Source organism: Antechinus flavipes, chromosome 2 (genome assembly GCF_016432865.1).
Source record: "Antechinus flavipes isolate AdamAnt ecotype Samford, QLD, Australia chromosome 2, AdamAnt_v2, whole genome shotgun sequence".
NCBI classification, from domain to species: Eukaryota; Metazoa; Chordata; class Mammalia; order Dasyuromorphia; family Dasyuridae; genus Antechinus; species Antechinus flavipes.
Window position 1 is genome coordinate 611,289,868 of NC_067399.1, and position 17,773 is coordinate 611,307,640.

General features: G+C 35.1%; 1 protein-coding gene across 2 annotated transcripts in view; it reads left to right on the plus strand.

The window, feature by feature from the left end:
- PLCE1 (phospholipase C epsilon 1) overlaps positions 1 to 17,773 on the plus strand; it is a 307,874-nt gene that overhangs the window by 251,051 nt on the left and 39,050 nt on the right. For both annotated transcript variants that reach the window (XM_051981681.1, XM_051981682.1), the window contains exon 21: positions 2,215 to 2,332. In XM_051981681.1, the coding sequence (XP_051837641.1) occupies positions 2,215 to 2,332 (118 nt within the window). The remainder of the gene's footprint in view (positions 1 to 2,214; positions 2,333 to 17,773) is intronic.

Below are 17,773 nucleotides of genomic sequence, written 5' to 3' on the forward strand. Positions count from 1 at the left end.
GAGATGGAGAGAGGGAGACTCAAGCAGCTCCTAGGATCAGAAATCCTTGCTAAGGGAGATGGCGCTGGAGCTAGTGTAAAGGAAGCCAGGAAATGGAAGTGAGAAGGGAAGATTGTTCTAGTCATGGGAGACCAGCTGCACAATGCATAGAGACTGCAGGTGGAAAATGAACCAGAAGGGCAAAGGATGTAAAAGGAATGCTGTATGATAAACCTGGAAAGTTGAGCGTGGACAAAATTGTTAAAGCCCCTAAATGAGAAACAAAGGAGTTTGCATTTTACACTAGCGATAATTAAAAGCCATATATGCTTCTTGAGCAAAGAGTTGCCATGACTACACCCACACTGTCATACATATCTGGGCTCAGCAGAGCCTCTTCTGATCCTGGAAGTTCATTTCTCTTTTTGCTTCATTTTCCCTCTCTGGAACAGCTCCAGGAAAATCTAGTCTATTCATGGTTTAGCTCATTTCTAGTATAACATCTGTTTTGAATGACTAGCTTGCAATGACTGTATGTACATAATGTAGCTATTGCTTTAAGAGCCAGATATAAGACAGAAATGAAATGTTGAGAAAAGCAGTATGTGTTGACAGTTTAAAAAGTCATTTGGGTAAATGGAATAATGTGAAGTGCTTCTTTGCATGGAGCCAACGAAAAGGTGTCAGTTAAAATCTCTGTTCCATGAAGATGTGTGAGAAATCTGTGAAGAAGGAGGAGATTAGGAAAAACTTCTTCCTAGATGGAGGTAGGAGCATGAGGGAAGGCAAGTTGTTCAAGAGAGAGGACAATATAAAGCTGATCTGGTTAATTATGAAGTAAATATTGTGATGGGAAGAAAGCAAAGCCAAAGCAGGGCTAATAACCTGAAAGAACAGAGCAGGATGTAAGCTAGGGGTCTTAAATAAAACAAATAGATTTAGAAGCAATGAGGCACAGGGAGAAATAGAATGGGAAAAGCTTATAGTTAGAGGAATTTCAGAGTTTTTGTTCATAAAAGTGGAACAGTTATGGGATAGTGAAACAAAGCCAGTGGAATAAACGGTGTAGATCATGGAAGTTGAAGAGTTTAATGAAGTAGACCAGAATATATAGGTTGTATATTGAATACATAGTAAATATATATGAATATACATGTGTATGTATGTATATATTTGTATGTCTATATATACATATATAAAAGTACATATGTACATATATAGCATATGTATTAAAAAACCCTGGTATAAGAGAAGTTGGATACGAATGGAGGGAGGATAACTAGGAGGCGGTAAGAGAGAAGTGAAGGTGATCTGGATAAAATGAGAAAAGGTAGCTGAGTGTTGGCATTGGGAGGAGGGGGGAAAACAGGATTTCCAGAAGTAGTAGTTGGAAATAGGGAGCATATCTATTCCTGGCCCCAGGAGAGGGGAATGAGATAAAGTATATCCAACCTGAAGAAAATGACTGTAGATCTGAGACTTCAGGGGAGACTGGTTCTCATTGAGTACTCAGTTCTTGGTAGGAAGATGAGAGGAAGAAATCTAAGATGAAAAAAGGGTTCTGAGAGAAGAGAACAAACAGAACAATAAAAAGGGAGGCCAAATTGAAATTCAGTAGGGACAAAATGGAGAAGGCAATTGGCATTGCCATCAGCAGTACCTCATTAGTCTTTTTCACTACCAGCCCTAGGCTTTACCTTCAAGATTTCTGTGAATGGCAATGTGATGGTAGCATCATTTTTCTTTCAAGTACCAGGAAAGAAGGGAAAGTGGACTTTTTACCAACAATTTTTCTTTACCAGAAATCCTGACAGCAAGATAAATGGTCGACCTGAGTCCTAGTCTTGGTTCTTGAAGCAAGTTCTTATTGTTCAAGACTCATTTTTAATATTTGGATAATTATTATATCAGGAAGGCAGAGTGAATTGATTATTCAAAAAGGATGTCAGTCTGAAATGGCTAGTTCTTGAAGCAATTTCTGAGGAGACTATACTTTTTTACCCCACCATAAAGATCTACGTATATTGTAAGAATATAGGACACCCCGTTTATCCAGTTACCTGATATGGGCAGAAGCTTAATAATAATGTAGATTTCCTTATGGTTATCTTACCAAAAACCAGAGTGTTCCAGTTATTTGAAACTTTTAGTTACACAAAATATTTATAGAAGGCAAGATGACATAGTACTATCAAGACCTCCAATATAAACTTCTATAATTTTATCATTTAACAGGTTTATGACATGGAACTGGGTGAAGAATTTTATCTTCCACAGAATAAAAAAGAGAGTAGACAAATAGCTCCAGAACTTTCTGACCTTGTCATCTACTGCCAAGCTGTAAAATTTCCAGGTAAGATTAATCTTTTTATCCTATTTCTTTAAGAAGTGTAATTTCTACATGTATGGGACTATCTGCCATCTAGGGGAGGGGGTGAGGGGAAGGAGGGGAAAAGTTGGAACAAAAGGTTTTGCAAGGGTCAGTGTTGAAAAATTACCCATGTATATGTTTTGTCAATAAAAACTATAATAAAAAATTAAATTAAAAAAAAGAAGTGTAAGTTATAAAAAAAATTGTCCTTTCATCTTCATCCTTATATGATCTGGAATAATTGAATTTCTTCATAAGTGTTCTATAAATTTATTTTTCCTTCTACTGCTACTTTATATCTTGTAAGAAGGCACCGCTCATAATTTCCCCACATATTAAAGTAATGTTACCTTGGCTAACATCTCCTTCCACTTGGCAAGGACTAATGTGATTAGTTTGTTTTTTGTTTTTTATTTTTAATTATCATTTAATTATTTTTAACATTTCCCATCCCCCGCAAAAAAAGTTCCAAATTCTGTCCCTCCCAACCTTCCCCTACTTATAGTGAACGCAAGAAATGTGATATCAGTTTTACAGGAGAAATCTTGCAAAATGTATTTCCATTTTAGCCTTGTTGCCCAAAAAAAAGCACAAGAAAAAAAAAATGAAAGAATTATACTTCAATGTGCATTCAGACTTCATCAGTTCTTTCTCTGAAGATGGATAGCATTTTTCACTATAAGCCCATCAGAATTGTCTTGGATCATTGTTTTTAATCAGAAAAGTAAAGTCATTCACACCTGATCATAGTACAATATTGCTAAATATTACAAAATAAATATTTTTGTACATATAGATCTTTTCCTTTTCTTTTGATTTCTTTGAGATATAGACATAGTAGTGGGATTCTGGATTAAAGGGTTTTAAAACCTCTTGGCCATAGTTCCAGATTGCTCTCCAGAATGGTTGGATCACTTCACAACTCCGCCAACAATCCATTAGTGTCCCAGTTTTCCCACATCCCCTCCAACATTTGTCATTTTCTTTTTCTGTTGTATTGTCAATTTGATAGATATGAAGTGGTACCTTAAGAATTATTTTAATTTACATTAATCAGTAGTGATTTAGAGCATTTTTTCATATGACTACAGATAATTTAAATTTCTTTAAATAGAATCTTTTCATATTCTTTGACCAAATTTATCATTTGGAAAATAATTTGCATTCTTATAAATTAGACTCCATTTCTATACATTTGGGAAATGAGGCCTTTATCAGAGACACTTGCTGTAAAATCTCCCCTCCCTCCAATTTTCTGCTTTCCTTCTACTTAACTGCATTGGCTTTGTTTGAGTAAAAGCTTTTAATTTGTTGTAATCAAAATCACACATTTTGCAACCCATAATCTTCTCTCTTATTTGGTCACAAATTCTTTCCTTATCCATAATGCTGACAGGAAATTTTCCATATCTCCCTTATTTATTTATGATATCATCTTTTATATCTAAATTATATAAATATTTTTGGCCATTTCTTGGTATGCAGTATGAGATGCAGGTCCATAACTAGTTTTTGTAATTCGCAATTTTCCTGTAATTTTTGTCTAATAGTGAGTTCTTGTCACCAAAGCTTGGATTATGATTATTTACTACCATGTGATGTGTACATAATCTATTCTACTGATCCAACACTCTTTCTTAGCCAGTATTAAATTGCTTTGATGATTACCATTTTATAATACAATTTGAAATCTGTTACTACTGGGCTACCTTCCTTAACATTTTTTTTCATTGATTTTTTGGTACGCTTAACCTTTTCCAGATGAATCTAGCTCTACAAAGTAATGTTTTGGAAGTTCAGTTGGTATGGCACTGAATAATAAATTAATTTCAGAAGAATTGTCATTTTGTTATATTAACTTGGCTTACCCATGATTAATATTTCTTCAATTGTTTAGATCTGTCTTTATTTGTGTGAAAAGTATTTTGTAATTGTATTCATAGAGTTCCTGAGTTTGGCAAGTAGACTTCTAAATATTTTATATTGTCTGCTGTAATGTTCTCATTTGGTTTTCTGGAGGTCTTAGAGTAGCCTTCCTTTCAGCAGAGTGATTACCACAAGAATAGCCAGGTATGAAAGTCCAAAGTCCAAATTCTTTATTGCCTCCTTGCCTGGGGCTCAGCTAGCTTTCTCTTGGCCTTCGGAGGGGACTTGGTTTCAGTGGAGAAAATGCAGGAGGACAGGCCAGCCACCCCAAAGCTGATGAAGATGGAAATGAATTTCTCTCTCCTTGGTTCTGAGAGCTTGAGCTCCCGCCTCCAGTCTGCTTGTCTTCTCTGGCTCTGAATCCAAGCCTCTGGGTCCCTCAGGAGAGCCATCAAGAGCCTGACCAAAGATGAAATGAACTTGTCCAGTCCTTGCGGGCTGTTATAAATTCCATTATCATAGATATGAATCTTATGGAACTATATTAAGTACTAAGTACATAGACTGAACTAGAGAACTATTAGTCACCATGCTAAACTAGGTAACCATTGTCTCATCAATTCCATTGACTTAACATCTTGTAGGAATCCTTGTTTTAAGTACAAGAGTTCTCCCACTTTCTTATGTTTTAGAACATAGGTGGTCATGCCCTCCATGACTTCTTACACCTCAAAAAGGAGGTGATCCCGCCCTCTCTGACTTCTCAAAAAAGGGGGTGAAAACACCATAAAAGGAGATGATTATGCCCTCCCTGACATCTCAGGAAAGGAGATAAAAACCAAAATAAAATGGGGACTTAAATCCGATTAGCGGGTTTCTGAAGGGTCTCACTTGAAACAGGTATACATAAATCCATCAGCATGGGAGTTATTACATAAGCCTATAGCAATATAGCACAGGGTAGTAGTGATGTAACAAACAACATGAATCAACATGAGGAATTATACATGTTCATAAGTCCTAGAAATAGTCCAAAACCAATCTATTGTCCATTACTTCATGTGTCTGGGAATCTAATGATTCCTGCATGTTTTGAAGTCCTGTATCAGTCTTATATCTCAGGGAATCCAATGATTCCTGCTGGTTTTGAAGTTCTATAACAGTCTCATTATCAGCCATGTTCTTTCAGTGTCAGATGTTTCTTAGGGCTTCTCCTTTGTTTCAAGATTTTTTTCTTTTTCTGTCTCTCTCTGATGGACAAGGGGAATATGGCTCGTTGGCACCCATCTGATTCCTTCTCCATCTGTAGAGATGCAAGCAAACTCTCTCTCCCAAGCAGTTAACCTATTTGGTCTCTTCCATTTACCACTTTCAGGATCTCTCTTCTTCTCTTGGCAATTACATGGAGCTGCTTGCACTGGACACTGCCTTTCTGTTGGGTTAAAAAGCCTGCATTCTCCCCAACTGTAATCCCTTTCTGCCATCTAATTGCTTTTTGGCTGATTGATCATATCAAAGTCCTGAACTTCTAAAGATTCTCTTGGGAAGCATAATGGAATTAGGAAAGATACTGCATGGCATGGGGAAAGGGGAAGGGGAAAGATACCACAAGGCAGAATGCCATGGTTTTTCTGGCCCAAAGGAGAGTAGCAGTCATGGTGCCATTATACCCCACCTGTTTTTTGTTTGAGGTCTTGGAGCTGGACCCCGCCTGTCATTTCCCTGGGTCAGTCTACATTCTGAGGCCCAATGTAAGCCTTGGTTGCCTTTTGGACATGGGGTTTTGGGTCTTGGTCCTGTCTTCTCACTCTATCTCTATGCCTACATTGAGCATTCAGATGTCCTACTTTACCACATTGAAAGTACTGATGAGTCTCTCTGGAAATCCCTTGCTGAGAAGGACCCTGTCTTCTCATGTTCTGCATCATAGCCTGGGTATAAAAGGCATTTGTGCTCACTGTGGCACAGCATCTTATGATTTCCTCTAAAGGATCATCTTTGTGTAATCCCCATATAATTCTTCTACAAACCTCATTAGCATTTTCCTTAGCCAGTTGTCTTAGCATAATTCCTGTAGCTGCATTTTCTCCAATAGTTCTTGTGACAGCTGTCTGAAGGCATCACACAAAATCAGCAAAGGATTCATTTGGACTGTGCTCTGTTTTCATGAAGGCTTCCCCACTATCTTGCTTTCTTGGGAGGGAGTCCCATGCTTTTATAGCAGCAGCAGCAATTTGCTCATATACTGCTATGGGGTGATTACTGAAGTGTCTGCATACTGATCTTTACCTCTAGTTGGTCAAAAGTGATTTGTATATGAACTCCAGTTTGCCTATTTCATTGGGCTTGTATCCTTCATAGTTCTCTATACTCCGAAATCCACAACAAGTTTTGTCCAGGTTCTAAACATATCTTGCTATAAATTTCCAATCACAAGTGGTTAAGATTTCATAAGACAAATTATCTAGTAACATTTTAACATAAGATGATGTAGCCCCATAAAGAGTGCAACTCTTTTTCAAATCTTTAATTATTTGCAGATCAAAAGGAGTGTATCTTCTCCTGGCTTGACCTGAAGAGTCAAACTCTTCAATTACAGAATATGCATTTATCAAATCAGATATATCCTATCCTTCTTTTTTTGCTTTAATCAGTACCTTTTGTAATCTTGTCATAGGCTGCTTTATAGGTAGTGCTGATTGTGTTACTGCCCCTCCCCTTTCTCCTTCTCCCTCCACCTATGAAGGATTAATTGAGGCTAATAGGTCAGGAGATGGAGAATGACCTAATGGTTCCTTCTGTGAAACACCACACTCCTTAATTTCATCAGAATTGTACTTAACTCTTTCTTATCTAATTCTTCATCCTTTTCACCTAGTTTGTCAATATCCTCCCCCTCCTGTTCTTTCTTGGTTTTCCTTATTCTAATACTCATATAATTCCTTAAAGCCAATTGTATTAAATTATATGTACAGAATGTTTCTTTAGAAATTGAATCAGGGCCATTATCATTGTAGTATGCATATAGTTGCTCTCCTACAAATTTCCACTTGTCTGGCTCTAATTCTTTTTCCTTTGAGAATCAAGGAGATGTGTATTGTAATATTTCTAAAAGTTCAATGATCTGCTCCCAAGTTACAATCAAACCTTGGCTTTAATGAGTTTAACTATGCTTTTGACACATTTTCCTTGAAGTGGAAAAAGCTTTCTAAACATTTGTCCCATTTCAGCTGAAATACTAGTTTAGCCTTTACAAAGTTTCCTTCTTGTCTATTTTTGTACTTATCCTAATTTCTGGGTTACAGATGTAGGTTCTTAGCCCCACGTTCAAATGCCCAAATGTAATGTTCTGCCAAAATGTAGTGTTCTCCATAGTTTTCTTGAGGTCTCGGGGACAGCCTTCTTTTCAGCAGAGTAATCACCACAAGAATAGCCAGGTGTTAAAGTCCAAAGTTTGTTTTTTTTTTATTGTCTTCTTGCCTGGGGCTCAGCTAGCTTTCTTGAGAGCCTTCCAGATTAGCCTTGGTCTCAGTAGTCTCAGGAGCCTGACTGAAGATGGAATGTCTCTGTCTCTCAATCTCTCCCAGCTTATACTCTATTACAATTAAATCTATTCATTGTATTGAGTATAAACCAATCATTATATCCCCAGGAAACCATTATCTGTTGTAAGATTAAATCAATTATACTGAGCTTGGAAAACTATTAGTCATCATCCTAAATGACATAACCATTGTCTCATCAATTCCACTGACAACACCTTGTAAGAATCCTTGTTTTAAGTACAAGAGTTCTGGCCCATAACAGTCTGCAGTTATTTTAAATGAAATTTCTCTTCATTTCTCTTTTTTTATTAGTCTTAGTTGGTAATATATAGAGAGAAATACTGATGATTTATGTGGTGTTATTTTATATTCAGCAACTTTACTAAATTGCATATTATTTCCACTAGTTTTTTTTAGTTGATTCTCTAGGATTCTCTATATGTACCATTGGATCATTTGCAAAGAACAATAGTTTTTTATTTGTTTTCTCATTACCTATTCTAATTCCTAGCCTTCATGGAACAATATTAAATAATAGTGGTAATAATGGGCACTTTGCTTCACTACTAATCTCATTGGAAAAACTTCTAGCTTATCCCAATTACACATAATGGTTTCAGATAGATATTACTTAACATTTTAATGAAAGCTCCATTTATTCCTATACTTTCTAACTTTAAAAAAATAGAAATGAGTATCATTTTTTGCCAAAAGCATTTTCTGCCTCTTATTGAGATAATCATAGAATTTTTGTTGTCATGTTATTGCTATGACTAGTTATACTTTTTTCCTAATGTTAAACTAACCCTGCATTCCTGGTGGTAATAATGATCCTTCACTTAAAGTATTATATTTAGTTTTTCTGAGTAGATTCTTGATTGTAATTCTAGCTTCTTTGCCTTTTTGAATATTTCTTTGACTTTCCCAGCCTACCCACCCTTTTAGGTGGAAGCTGCTAAGTCTTGTATGATCCTATGTTCCACAGTATTTCAGTCATCCTTCTGATTGGTTAAAATAGTTTCTCCTTGACCTGGAAGCTCTAGAAGTTTACTATAATTTTTCTAGACGTTTTTATTTAGGGATATCTTTCAGGAGTTTATTGGTGAGTTCTTTGAATTTCTATTTTACCCTCTGGTTCTAGGATATCAGAGCAGTTTTCCTTGGTAGTTTCTTGAAACATAATATATAGGCTTTTCTTTTGTCCAACATTTCTTATATTATCTTTCCTGCATCTGTTTTCCCCACTCAGTTTTTTTTTTCTGATAAAATAATTCACATTTTCTAAATTTGTTTTTCATTGTTTTGACTTTGGATTGTTTTTTGATGTCTCCTGAAGTCATTCACTTCCATTTGTTCTTCAGTGAGCTTTTGTATCTCTTTTTCCATTTAGCCAATTCTGCTTTTTAAGGAGTTCTTTTCCTCTATGTGCTTTATATCCTTTCTTTTTATGGCCTTTTTTCCATGATTTTTTTCCCTGAGGCAATTGAGATTAAGTGACTTGCCCAGGGTCATACACCTAGGAAGTGTTAAGTGTCTGAATCCAGATTTGAATTCAAGTCTTCCTGACTTAAGGGCTGGTTCTCTATCCACTGCACCATCTCGCTATCCCTTTTCCCTGATTTTTAAAGAGTTCTGTTCAATGGATTTTTGTGTCTCTTACCATTTAGTCAATTCTATTTTTCAAGATATTACTTTCTTCAGTATTTTTGTTTCTCTGTTAACTGTTTTTTTTCCATGCTTTTAACTCTGTTCATAATCTTCTTGAACCCTACTCATTTATTCCAAAGTTTTCCTTTACTTCTCTTATTTGATTTTGAAAATCATTTTGAGTTTTTTCTAGGAATTTTGGTTGGACTTAGATCCAAATCACATTTTTCTTTGAAGCTTTGCTTGTTTTGTGATCATTGTTTTCTGACTCTGTATCTTGATCTTTCCTTATTACTGTGGTAATAAGCTTTTTATGGTCAGGTTCTTTTTTTATTATTGTTTGCTTATTTTTCCAGCCTATTTCGTGACTTTTAACATTAGACTGATTCCAGAGTAGAGAGAGCATTCTTTGTTTTGGGTTTTTCATGTTACTATTTTCAGAACTCATTCTGGAGGCTTATAAGTTTTTGGTGCTTTCAGAGTAGTATTACCCAAGGAGAAATATGGTCATTGATCTTCTGATTTGTGCTCTAGTCTAAACCTAGAAGAGACTTTGCTCCCCTGCGGTCACAAGTGTTAATACTTCTCTTAACCCCTGAACTCTGACTAGATCCTCTGCTTTCCTGTAACTCTAGATAGCTAGGATTCTTCTCTACCTTGGGACTAAAATCAGGTCTCTTGCTCCCACGTGAATGACCCCAAGCATTCTTCCCCACCCTGGTATTATATCCAAGGCTATGGCCACAATTATTATTGCTTCTCCTGGTTGGAACTGATTCAGGCCCCTTCTGTCCTTGGGTAAAAAAAAAAAAAAATTATGTTTCTTCTTATCTTGAAACTGATCTCAAGGCCCCTATCCTTTGTGAGTGACCACTCTTCTCTATCCTAGAACTGTGACCAAGGCTCTTGCTCCCCTGTGGCCACAAATGCCAGAACTCTTTTCCCTGGAATTGCATACAGGCCTTGTAACAGAGTCCTGCACCCCATGCCAATAAAGGATCTCCTGTAATCTCTTTCTAACCAGTTGTCCTACCCTTTACCATCTGTGGCTGAAAGTTCCCAAAGCTACTGCCACCATTGTGGCAGCTGTCTCCAAGGCCTATTTCAGGTATTGCCAGAGTCTACTGCCACTCTTCAGTTTGAGTTAAGACATTATTTTAAAGTTGTTTGGAGGGGAATGTTGGGAGAGTTCATCTGAGTATAGTTGCTTATACTCTATGTCTATATTGCTACCATCTTAACGCTGCCTCCTACTAATTAATCATTAAGAAGATTAATAAGCACTCTTGTGTTCTTTGCTTTGATGATTGCTTTATATCAGTTAAATTTATTTTGTAACTAGTGATAGTCTATGTTAATATCTGTTCTTTTATCTTTTTCCAATTTTCTAGCATCAACAGCTGATTTAAATAGGTTAGGTTTTAACTGAACCAGATCTCAAATTGTATTTTTTATAAAGCAGTAATTATCAAAACAATCTGATACTGGCTAAAAAATAGAATAGTAAATACCTGGAATACATTGTAGTAAATGATCATAGTAATCTAGTGTTTGATAAATCCAAAGATTCAAGCTTTTGGGACAAATGGTCATTATTTGACAAAAACTGCTGGGAAAACTAGAAAACAGTATATCAGAAACTGAGTATAGACCAACAGCTTACACTGTATGCCAAAATAAAGTCAAATTGATACAAAGGATGACAGCATAAGGAGAGCAAGGAGTAGTTTAACTGCCAGATCTTTGGTGGAGAAGGGAAGAATTTACAAACAACAAATAGTAACCATAACAAAATGTAAAATGAATTATTTAGACTATATAAAATTATGAAGTTTTTTTTTAACAAACTAAATTAATGCAATCAGGAAAACAGACTGCTAGGAAAAAAATTTTTACAGCAAATGTCTCCAATAAAGGCTTCATTTCCCAAATATATAGAACAGAGTCAAATTTATAAGAACACAAGTCATTCCCCAATTGATAAATGGTCAAAAGATATGAACAGAAATTTTTCAGACAAAGACATCAAAACTATAGTCATATGGAAAACTGCTGTAAAGCACTATTGATCAGAAAAATGCAAATTAAAACAACTCTGAGGGTTCTGCACACATATATTGTACCTAGGATATACTGTGACATATTTAATATGTATAGGACTACTTGTCATCTGGGGGAGGGAATGGAGGGAGAGAGGGGAAAAGTTAGAACAGAAGTGAGTGCAAGGGATGATGATGTAAAAAATTACCCAGGCATGGGTTCTGTCAATAAAAAGTTATAATTATTTTAAAAAAAACAACTCTGAGATACCATCTCATTATCTGCCAGACTGGCTAATATGACAGAAAAAGGAATATGATAAATGTTGGAAGGAATGTGAGAAAACTGGGACACTAATGCAGTGGTGGTTGAGTGATGAACTGATCCAACTATTGTGGCAAATAATTTGTAACTGCCCAAAGAGCCATAAATCTGTGCATCCTCTTTGATCCAACAATGCCATTGTTAATTCTGTAACTTAAAGAGATCCAAAAAAGAGGAAGAGACCTATTTGTATAAAAACATTTGTATAACAGCTCCTTTTGTATTAACTAAGATTTGAAAATTGAGAGGATTCCCATAAGATAGGCTGAAAAAGTTGTAGTATATGATTATAATGAAATATTATTGTGGTATAAGAAATGACAAGCAGGATAATTTCAGAAAAACCTGGAAAGACTTGTATGAACTGACAGAAAGTAAAGGGTCCAGAATTGGGAGAACATTATACACAGTAATAGCAATATTCTATGATGAATAACTGTAAATGACTTAGTTGTTCTCAGTCATTAGACTTAGAATACACTGATCTAAGACTATTCCAAAGGACTTCTGATGAAAAATGTTATCCACCTCCAGAGAAAGAACTGATATTGTCTGAATACAAACTGAAATAACAAGGTTGTTTTTTTCCTTTCTTTCCTTCATCCTTCCCTTCTTCTTCTCCTCCCATTTTCTCCCTCTTTCCTTCTTTCTTTCCTCTTTTCCTTTCTTTCTTTTTCTTTTTTAATTGAGTCTTGCAGAAAATGAAGAAGGAAATATTTTACATGATTGCACATGTATAACCTTTATCAGATTGATAACTATCTCAGAGGAAGGAGAGGGAAAGAAGAGAGAGATAGAATTTGTAACTCAAAACTTAAAAGAAAAAAAGCTATAAATATTAAATATTGTTTTTACATGTAATTGGGGGGATAAAATATTGTTTTAAAATAAGAAAATAGCCAATAAAATTGATGACAGAAAAAAATTAATAATAAATTGCTTAGGTTGGAATTCCTTAGATTATCCATCATATCTTTTTATTTTTTTCAAGTTCTGATTTGGTTTTAATTTCTCTAATTGCTGTAACAATTCAAAGGATTGAATGTATGCATAATGATTCCCCCACTGGTTATTACTTTCCTTAAATAGATGATAATTAATTACACTTTCATGATGTAGATAGCATTCACAATATTCAGAGCTTTTCATCTCTCAAAGAAATTATTACTAATATATAGCCATGCAGCTTCTTTATATTATAAAAACTTTTGACTTCTCTCATTCTTTCCTTCTGGGCTATTTTCTATTGTGTTTTACCCTTCTCCTCATGTCCAATTTTGTATTAATATCACAAGCACTGAATAAGTTTATTTTGAAGGTCTTATCAAGTCTTTTTAGATTAATCTACCTCTTTATTTTCTGCTAATGTTTCCTATATTTTAAAAGCATAGCTACTCTTCAGTAGTCCCCTTCCTTTTTTCAAAGAAATTTCTAGAATCCTTTCACCTTTCACTTTTCTTTCACAAATTTGTTTCTAATCTTTTGCAATCAAGATTGCTTGACTAAACCTAACATTTTAAAGGACCTGCCTGATGAATTTTCCCCCCTCATTTAGCTTTCTTCTCGGGTCCTGTGTCATGTTTGACTCTATTCTTTCTTAAAGCTTTATTTTCTTGACTTGTATGAAATTTAAGTTTATTGTTTTTCCTGCTTTTTGTGACTACTTCTCTTCTCTTCCCTTTTTTGGGTTCTATTCCTTCTACATCTTACTGTTAGGTTCCCCATGTTTCTCACACCTTCTCTTCCTGCTCTTCCTTCTAGCTCACTTATTTGGTAAACTTATCCATTTTATTGCTTCAGTTATCCTCTCTATGTGAGGGGTTCCCAAATATATGTTTCCAGATTAATGTCATCTTGACCCCAATTAAGATTTCTTACTGCCTACAGAATATCTTTGCTTGACTAGGGCAGCTAAGGGCTTCAGTGGTTAAAGGGTAGCACTTGGAGTCAGGATGACTTGAGTTTGAATACTGTCTTTGACATTTACTGGCTGTTTATCCTCAAGCAAATCACTTAAATTCACTCAGCCTCAGATTCCTGCAAAATGTGATAATAATACTACCTATTTTATATGTTTGTTTTGAGGATTTTATAGTTAACATATATAAAGATCACTTTACAAATGTGAAAGTGCTATGTAAATGCTAGCTGTTATTGTTATTATCATAGCATGCTGCAATCTCCAACTCATTATTATATCCTAAATTAAATTTGTCATCTCTTGTGAAACCACCTCCCATATCTCATTTATGTCATTGGCCCTTTCCTCTTCCTGGTCTTCTAATCTGGCAAATTTCATTTAGAATCTTTGACCTTCCCTTTTCACTAATCTGTTACCAGATCTTGTTTCCCTCCCCAAAATATCTCACAAATTTGTATTTCTTTATCTCCTCTTATTCTAATTCAGGCTATCATCATTTCACATTTGGATTATTATAGCAGCCACCATATTGGTAATCCTGACTGTAGTGTCTATTCTATTGTTAATATAACTTCAGCATAATTACCCTAAAACATTTACTTACCTGCTCATATGGTCCCTCTCTGTATATTGTACATGAGTCTCAACTCCATTGTTTGACTTTCATATCCTCTATAAAATGGCCTTCCCAATTTTTTTTAACCTTGTTTACAGCTAAACTCCAATATCTATAGTCACTCTTGTCAGTCAGGACTCCTCACTCTCCCTCAATAACAATAATTATTCTTGCTTGTATACCTCTATTTGTCCTATTCATTTTAGGCTTGAGTGTTTCCCCTTATCTCCTCTGCCTACATAAGGCTGATTTATTTTTAAGGACCTATTCAAATTATATCTTATCCTTGTAACATCTAAGTTTTCCAAACTTCCTCATGTGATTGCCTTTGTAATTATCTCCAAATATTTTTATTAAATATCCTTATTAGTAAAAAAAATTGAGCATGTATTTCAGATGTATGTATATTTATAAATTATATTCATATGCCTATACCAATTATATATATTAAAAATTTTGCATAAAATTAGAAACTTTTTAATGAATGAGATAAAAATGAAATATTTGAGCTGATGTTCAATGAGGAGCCACTAGAGTTTATTGAGAAGGGGATAGTTACAATAGCTTCACTTTATATAAATTCTTTTGCAACTTTTGTGGAGAGTGGATTGGGGAAAAAGACTTAAAGGAAGGGAGACTGAAAGTCTTTTGCAGTAGCCACGGTGGGAGTAATAACAGCTTAAATTAGAATGGTGGCTATATGATTAGAGAAAAAGAGTCATCTACAAGAGATGTTGTCTAGGTAAAAATGGCAAGATCTGAGTACTGATTTTATAAATATATATGTGAGTAAGAATGAGAAATTGAGGTTGACACCAGTTTGAAAGCACAAGTTATTGGAAGGATAATGATGTCCTCAACAATAGTAAAGAAGTTCAGAAGAGGGATGGAGTTGAGGGGAAAGATAACAAAAGCTGAATGAAAAATAAATTTCACTTCATCCATGCCATGTCTGACTCACTCCATCTCACTGAAAACAAAAAAGGTAGAGCTAGGGCTCTTCATTATCTGTGATACTCCCACACCTACAAAAATCTGGGAAACTGGGAGGTGGGAGGCTAGAATCTTGCCTATGTAGGTACCTCAGTCATTTCTAGAGTTTTTGTTCTGAGGGGCTCAGCTATCAGAACCTAGCAGTGGAGGGGAGGAGAGCTGGGTGTGTTACATGATAATGGGTGAAGGGAGTGGTATACTTAAGTTGGAGAGAAGCCCATTACAGACTGATTGATGTGCCATCTGCAGTATCCCTGTGGCTCCACGGCTCCAGTTATATCATTTAAAAGGATATCGTGGCTTATTCGTTTTAAGTTCAAGCCATTCTTTCAGCATAAACATTAATTTTCTTGGCAGCCCAGAAATCCTACAGCAGTAAAAACCATGCTTTGTTGGCAGACTAATGTTTTTTTTTTTTTTTTTTTTTAATGAGCCATTTGAATCACAAGGATAGACTGTCAGAGCTATTGGATCAAGGCTGTGCTACAATGCATTCTTAGACCTTACAGCTGACCAGCCAACTTGCCTGAAAGAAGTAAAATTAGTTGTTCCTGACACTTTTTTTCATGTTCTCCTCTCATGAGTGTTGTAGCTAGAGAGATGAGCCAAACCTACCCCAGCCACCAAGAGACAACAATCACCCTGTGGATGCACTTTTGTTAGGACACAAGGCCAACTAAATGTCAGTCTTAAATAAATGGGAGTTTGCTCTTGGCAAGTTTAAGAGCAACATTTCCAACAATTGAGTTTGCAGGAAAGAGTAATGTGACTTTGATCTGAAAGAGTAAATGGGATATATGGTGATGACCAGTTACAGCTTACCTAGAAAATCATACCTGTAACCAAAAAGGAAAAAGGAGGAAGGAGGGTGTTGAATTTTTTAAGTTGTTTTGCTCTCTTGTTTTCTGTATTATGAAAACAAGCATTTTTCTTTTAGCATATGTTCTGATGAGGTCTACTCTTTCTTAAGAGGTATTTTCAATATAACAAAACCAAAGCTTTTCCTATACATTGTCTCTAAAATTATTAACAAATATTATGAATTGATAGGAAAATAAAATTTGATTCACAGAAAATCGGATATGCACACAATTTTTTAGGGATTTAATATGTTAGATTAAGTTAGATTTATTTAAAAAAAACTAACACTATTAATTAGGTAATTTGATTTATTGTCATTTGTACTGTCTTTTGAAAAAGTTTTCTTTCTCAAGAAAAATGACATTTAAGCAAATGACATTTACAATGAAAAGAGGACTTCTGTCTAGCAGTATTAGTAACTATTTAACGAATCAAAATATATACGTTAGACTTTATTAGTTTAAGCAGATTTACCAGAACTATAAACATACCAAAAGAATTATTGACAGACTCATCATAATGCTACCAATATTGTTGGTTCAAATCTCAGATCTGCCATTGAGTAAATGACTTACGACTTTTATGAAAAGAAGTTGTCTTCATCAGATTCCAACTCACCTTTACTTTTTCTACTCTTTCAGAGCTCATACTAGAATCCCCAGAGCCTTCAAAAGAAAAGCAATTCACTTCATCTTGGTTTTGCTTTTATAAAGAAAAACTCATTCACAGTGAGGAATTAATAGCTCTCCCAAAGTCCACTGCTCTATTTTCTTTTAAAAGAGAACCATTTAAGGCGACTTAATTTTAAGAAATAGATTTCCAATAATGGAATTTTAGTGGAGCTGTATAGGGCAGAGATGTTTCTGGATCACCTCCAATAACCAAGAAGTTATGTGACAGTTTTACCAAGGGTGTTTAACCTGGTTATGAGAAAGAAGAAAGGGTATGTGTGCTAGGATGACAGTAATATTGAAATTCTTTCATTTGAAGGAAAGAATTAAACTTCTTCTGGGTCCCAAAGGGCAGAATCAGGAGCAATGAACAGAAGCTGCAAAGAAACAGGTTTATGCTCAGTATGAAGAAAAACTTTCTTAACAATTAGAGCTATCCAGAAGTAGAATGGTATTTCCCAGAGGTAATGAGTTCCTCCACAATGGATATTGTCAAACAAAGGCTTGTCAGATTCTGGTTTGGATCTAAAAGGAGCCATTCTGACTGAGAGCCTGTGATAGCAAACATGATGATTATACCAGGAGAGCTAGGAAAAAAACAGTAACATAAGATAATCCATTCATTTGATGATGATGACCCAAATAAAAGTTATCTGTACATCTTTTTTTTTTCTTTTAGACTATTGCTAGTGTGTTATTTTGATATTAGCTTAAATAGTATTTGTGGCCATTCTCTAATGAACATGCAGTTTCTTCTAACTTTTTTTTAATCAAGGAAAAGCTATCTTATAATTGGAATTAATACTGTTAAGACTACTAAAAAAATAAAGTTTTAGTAGGCCCTACACATTCTATTATTACAAGGGAGCGGTAGTTATTAAAAATAAATATCAATGGTGATGGAAAATGTTGAGTTCCTTTGCTTGCAGTTTTTGGCTT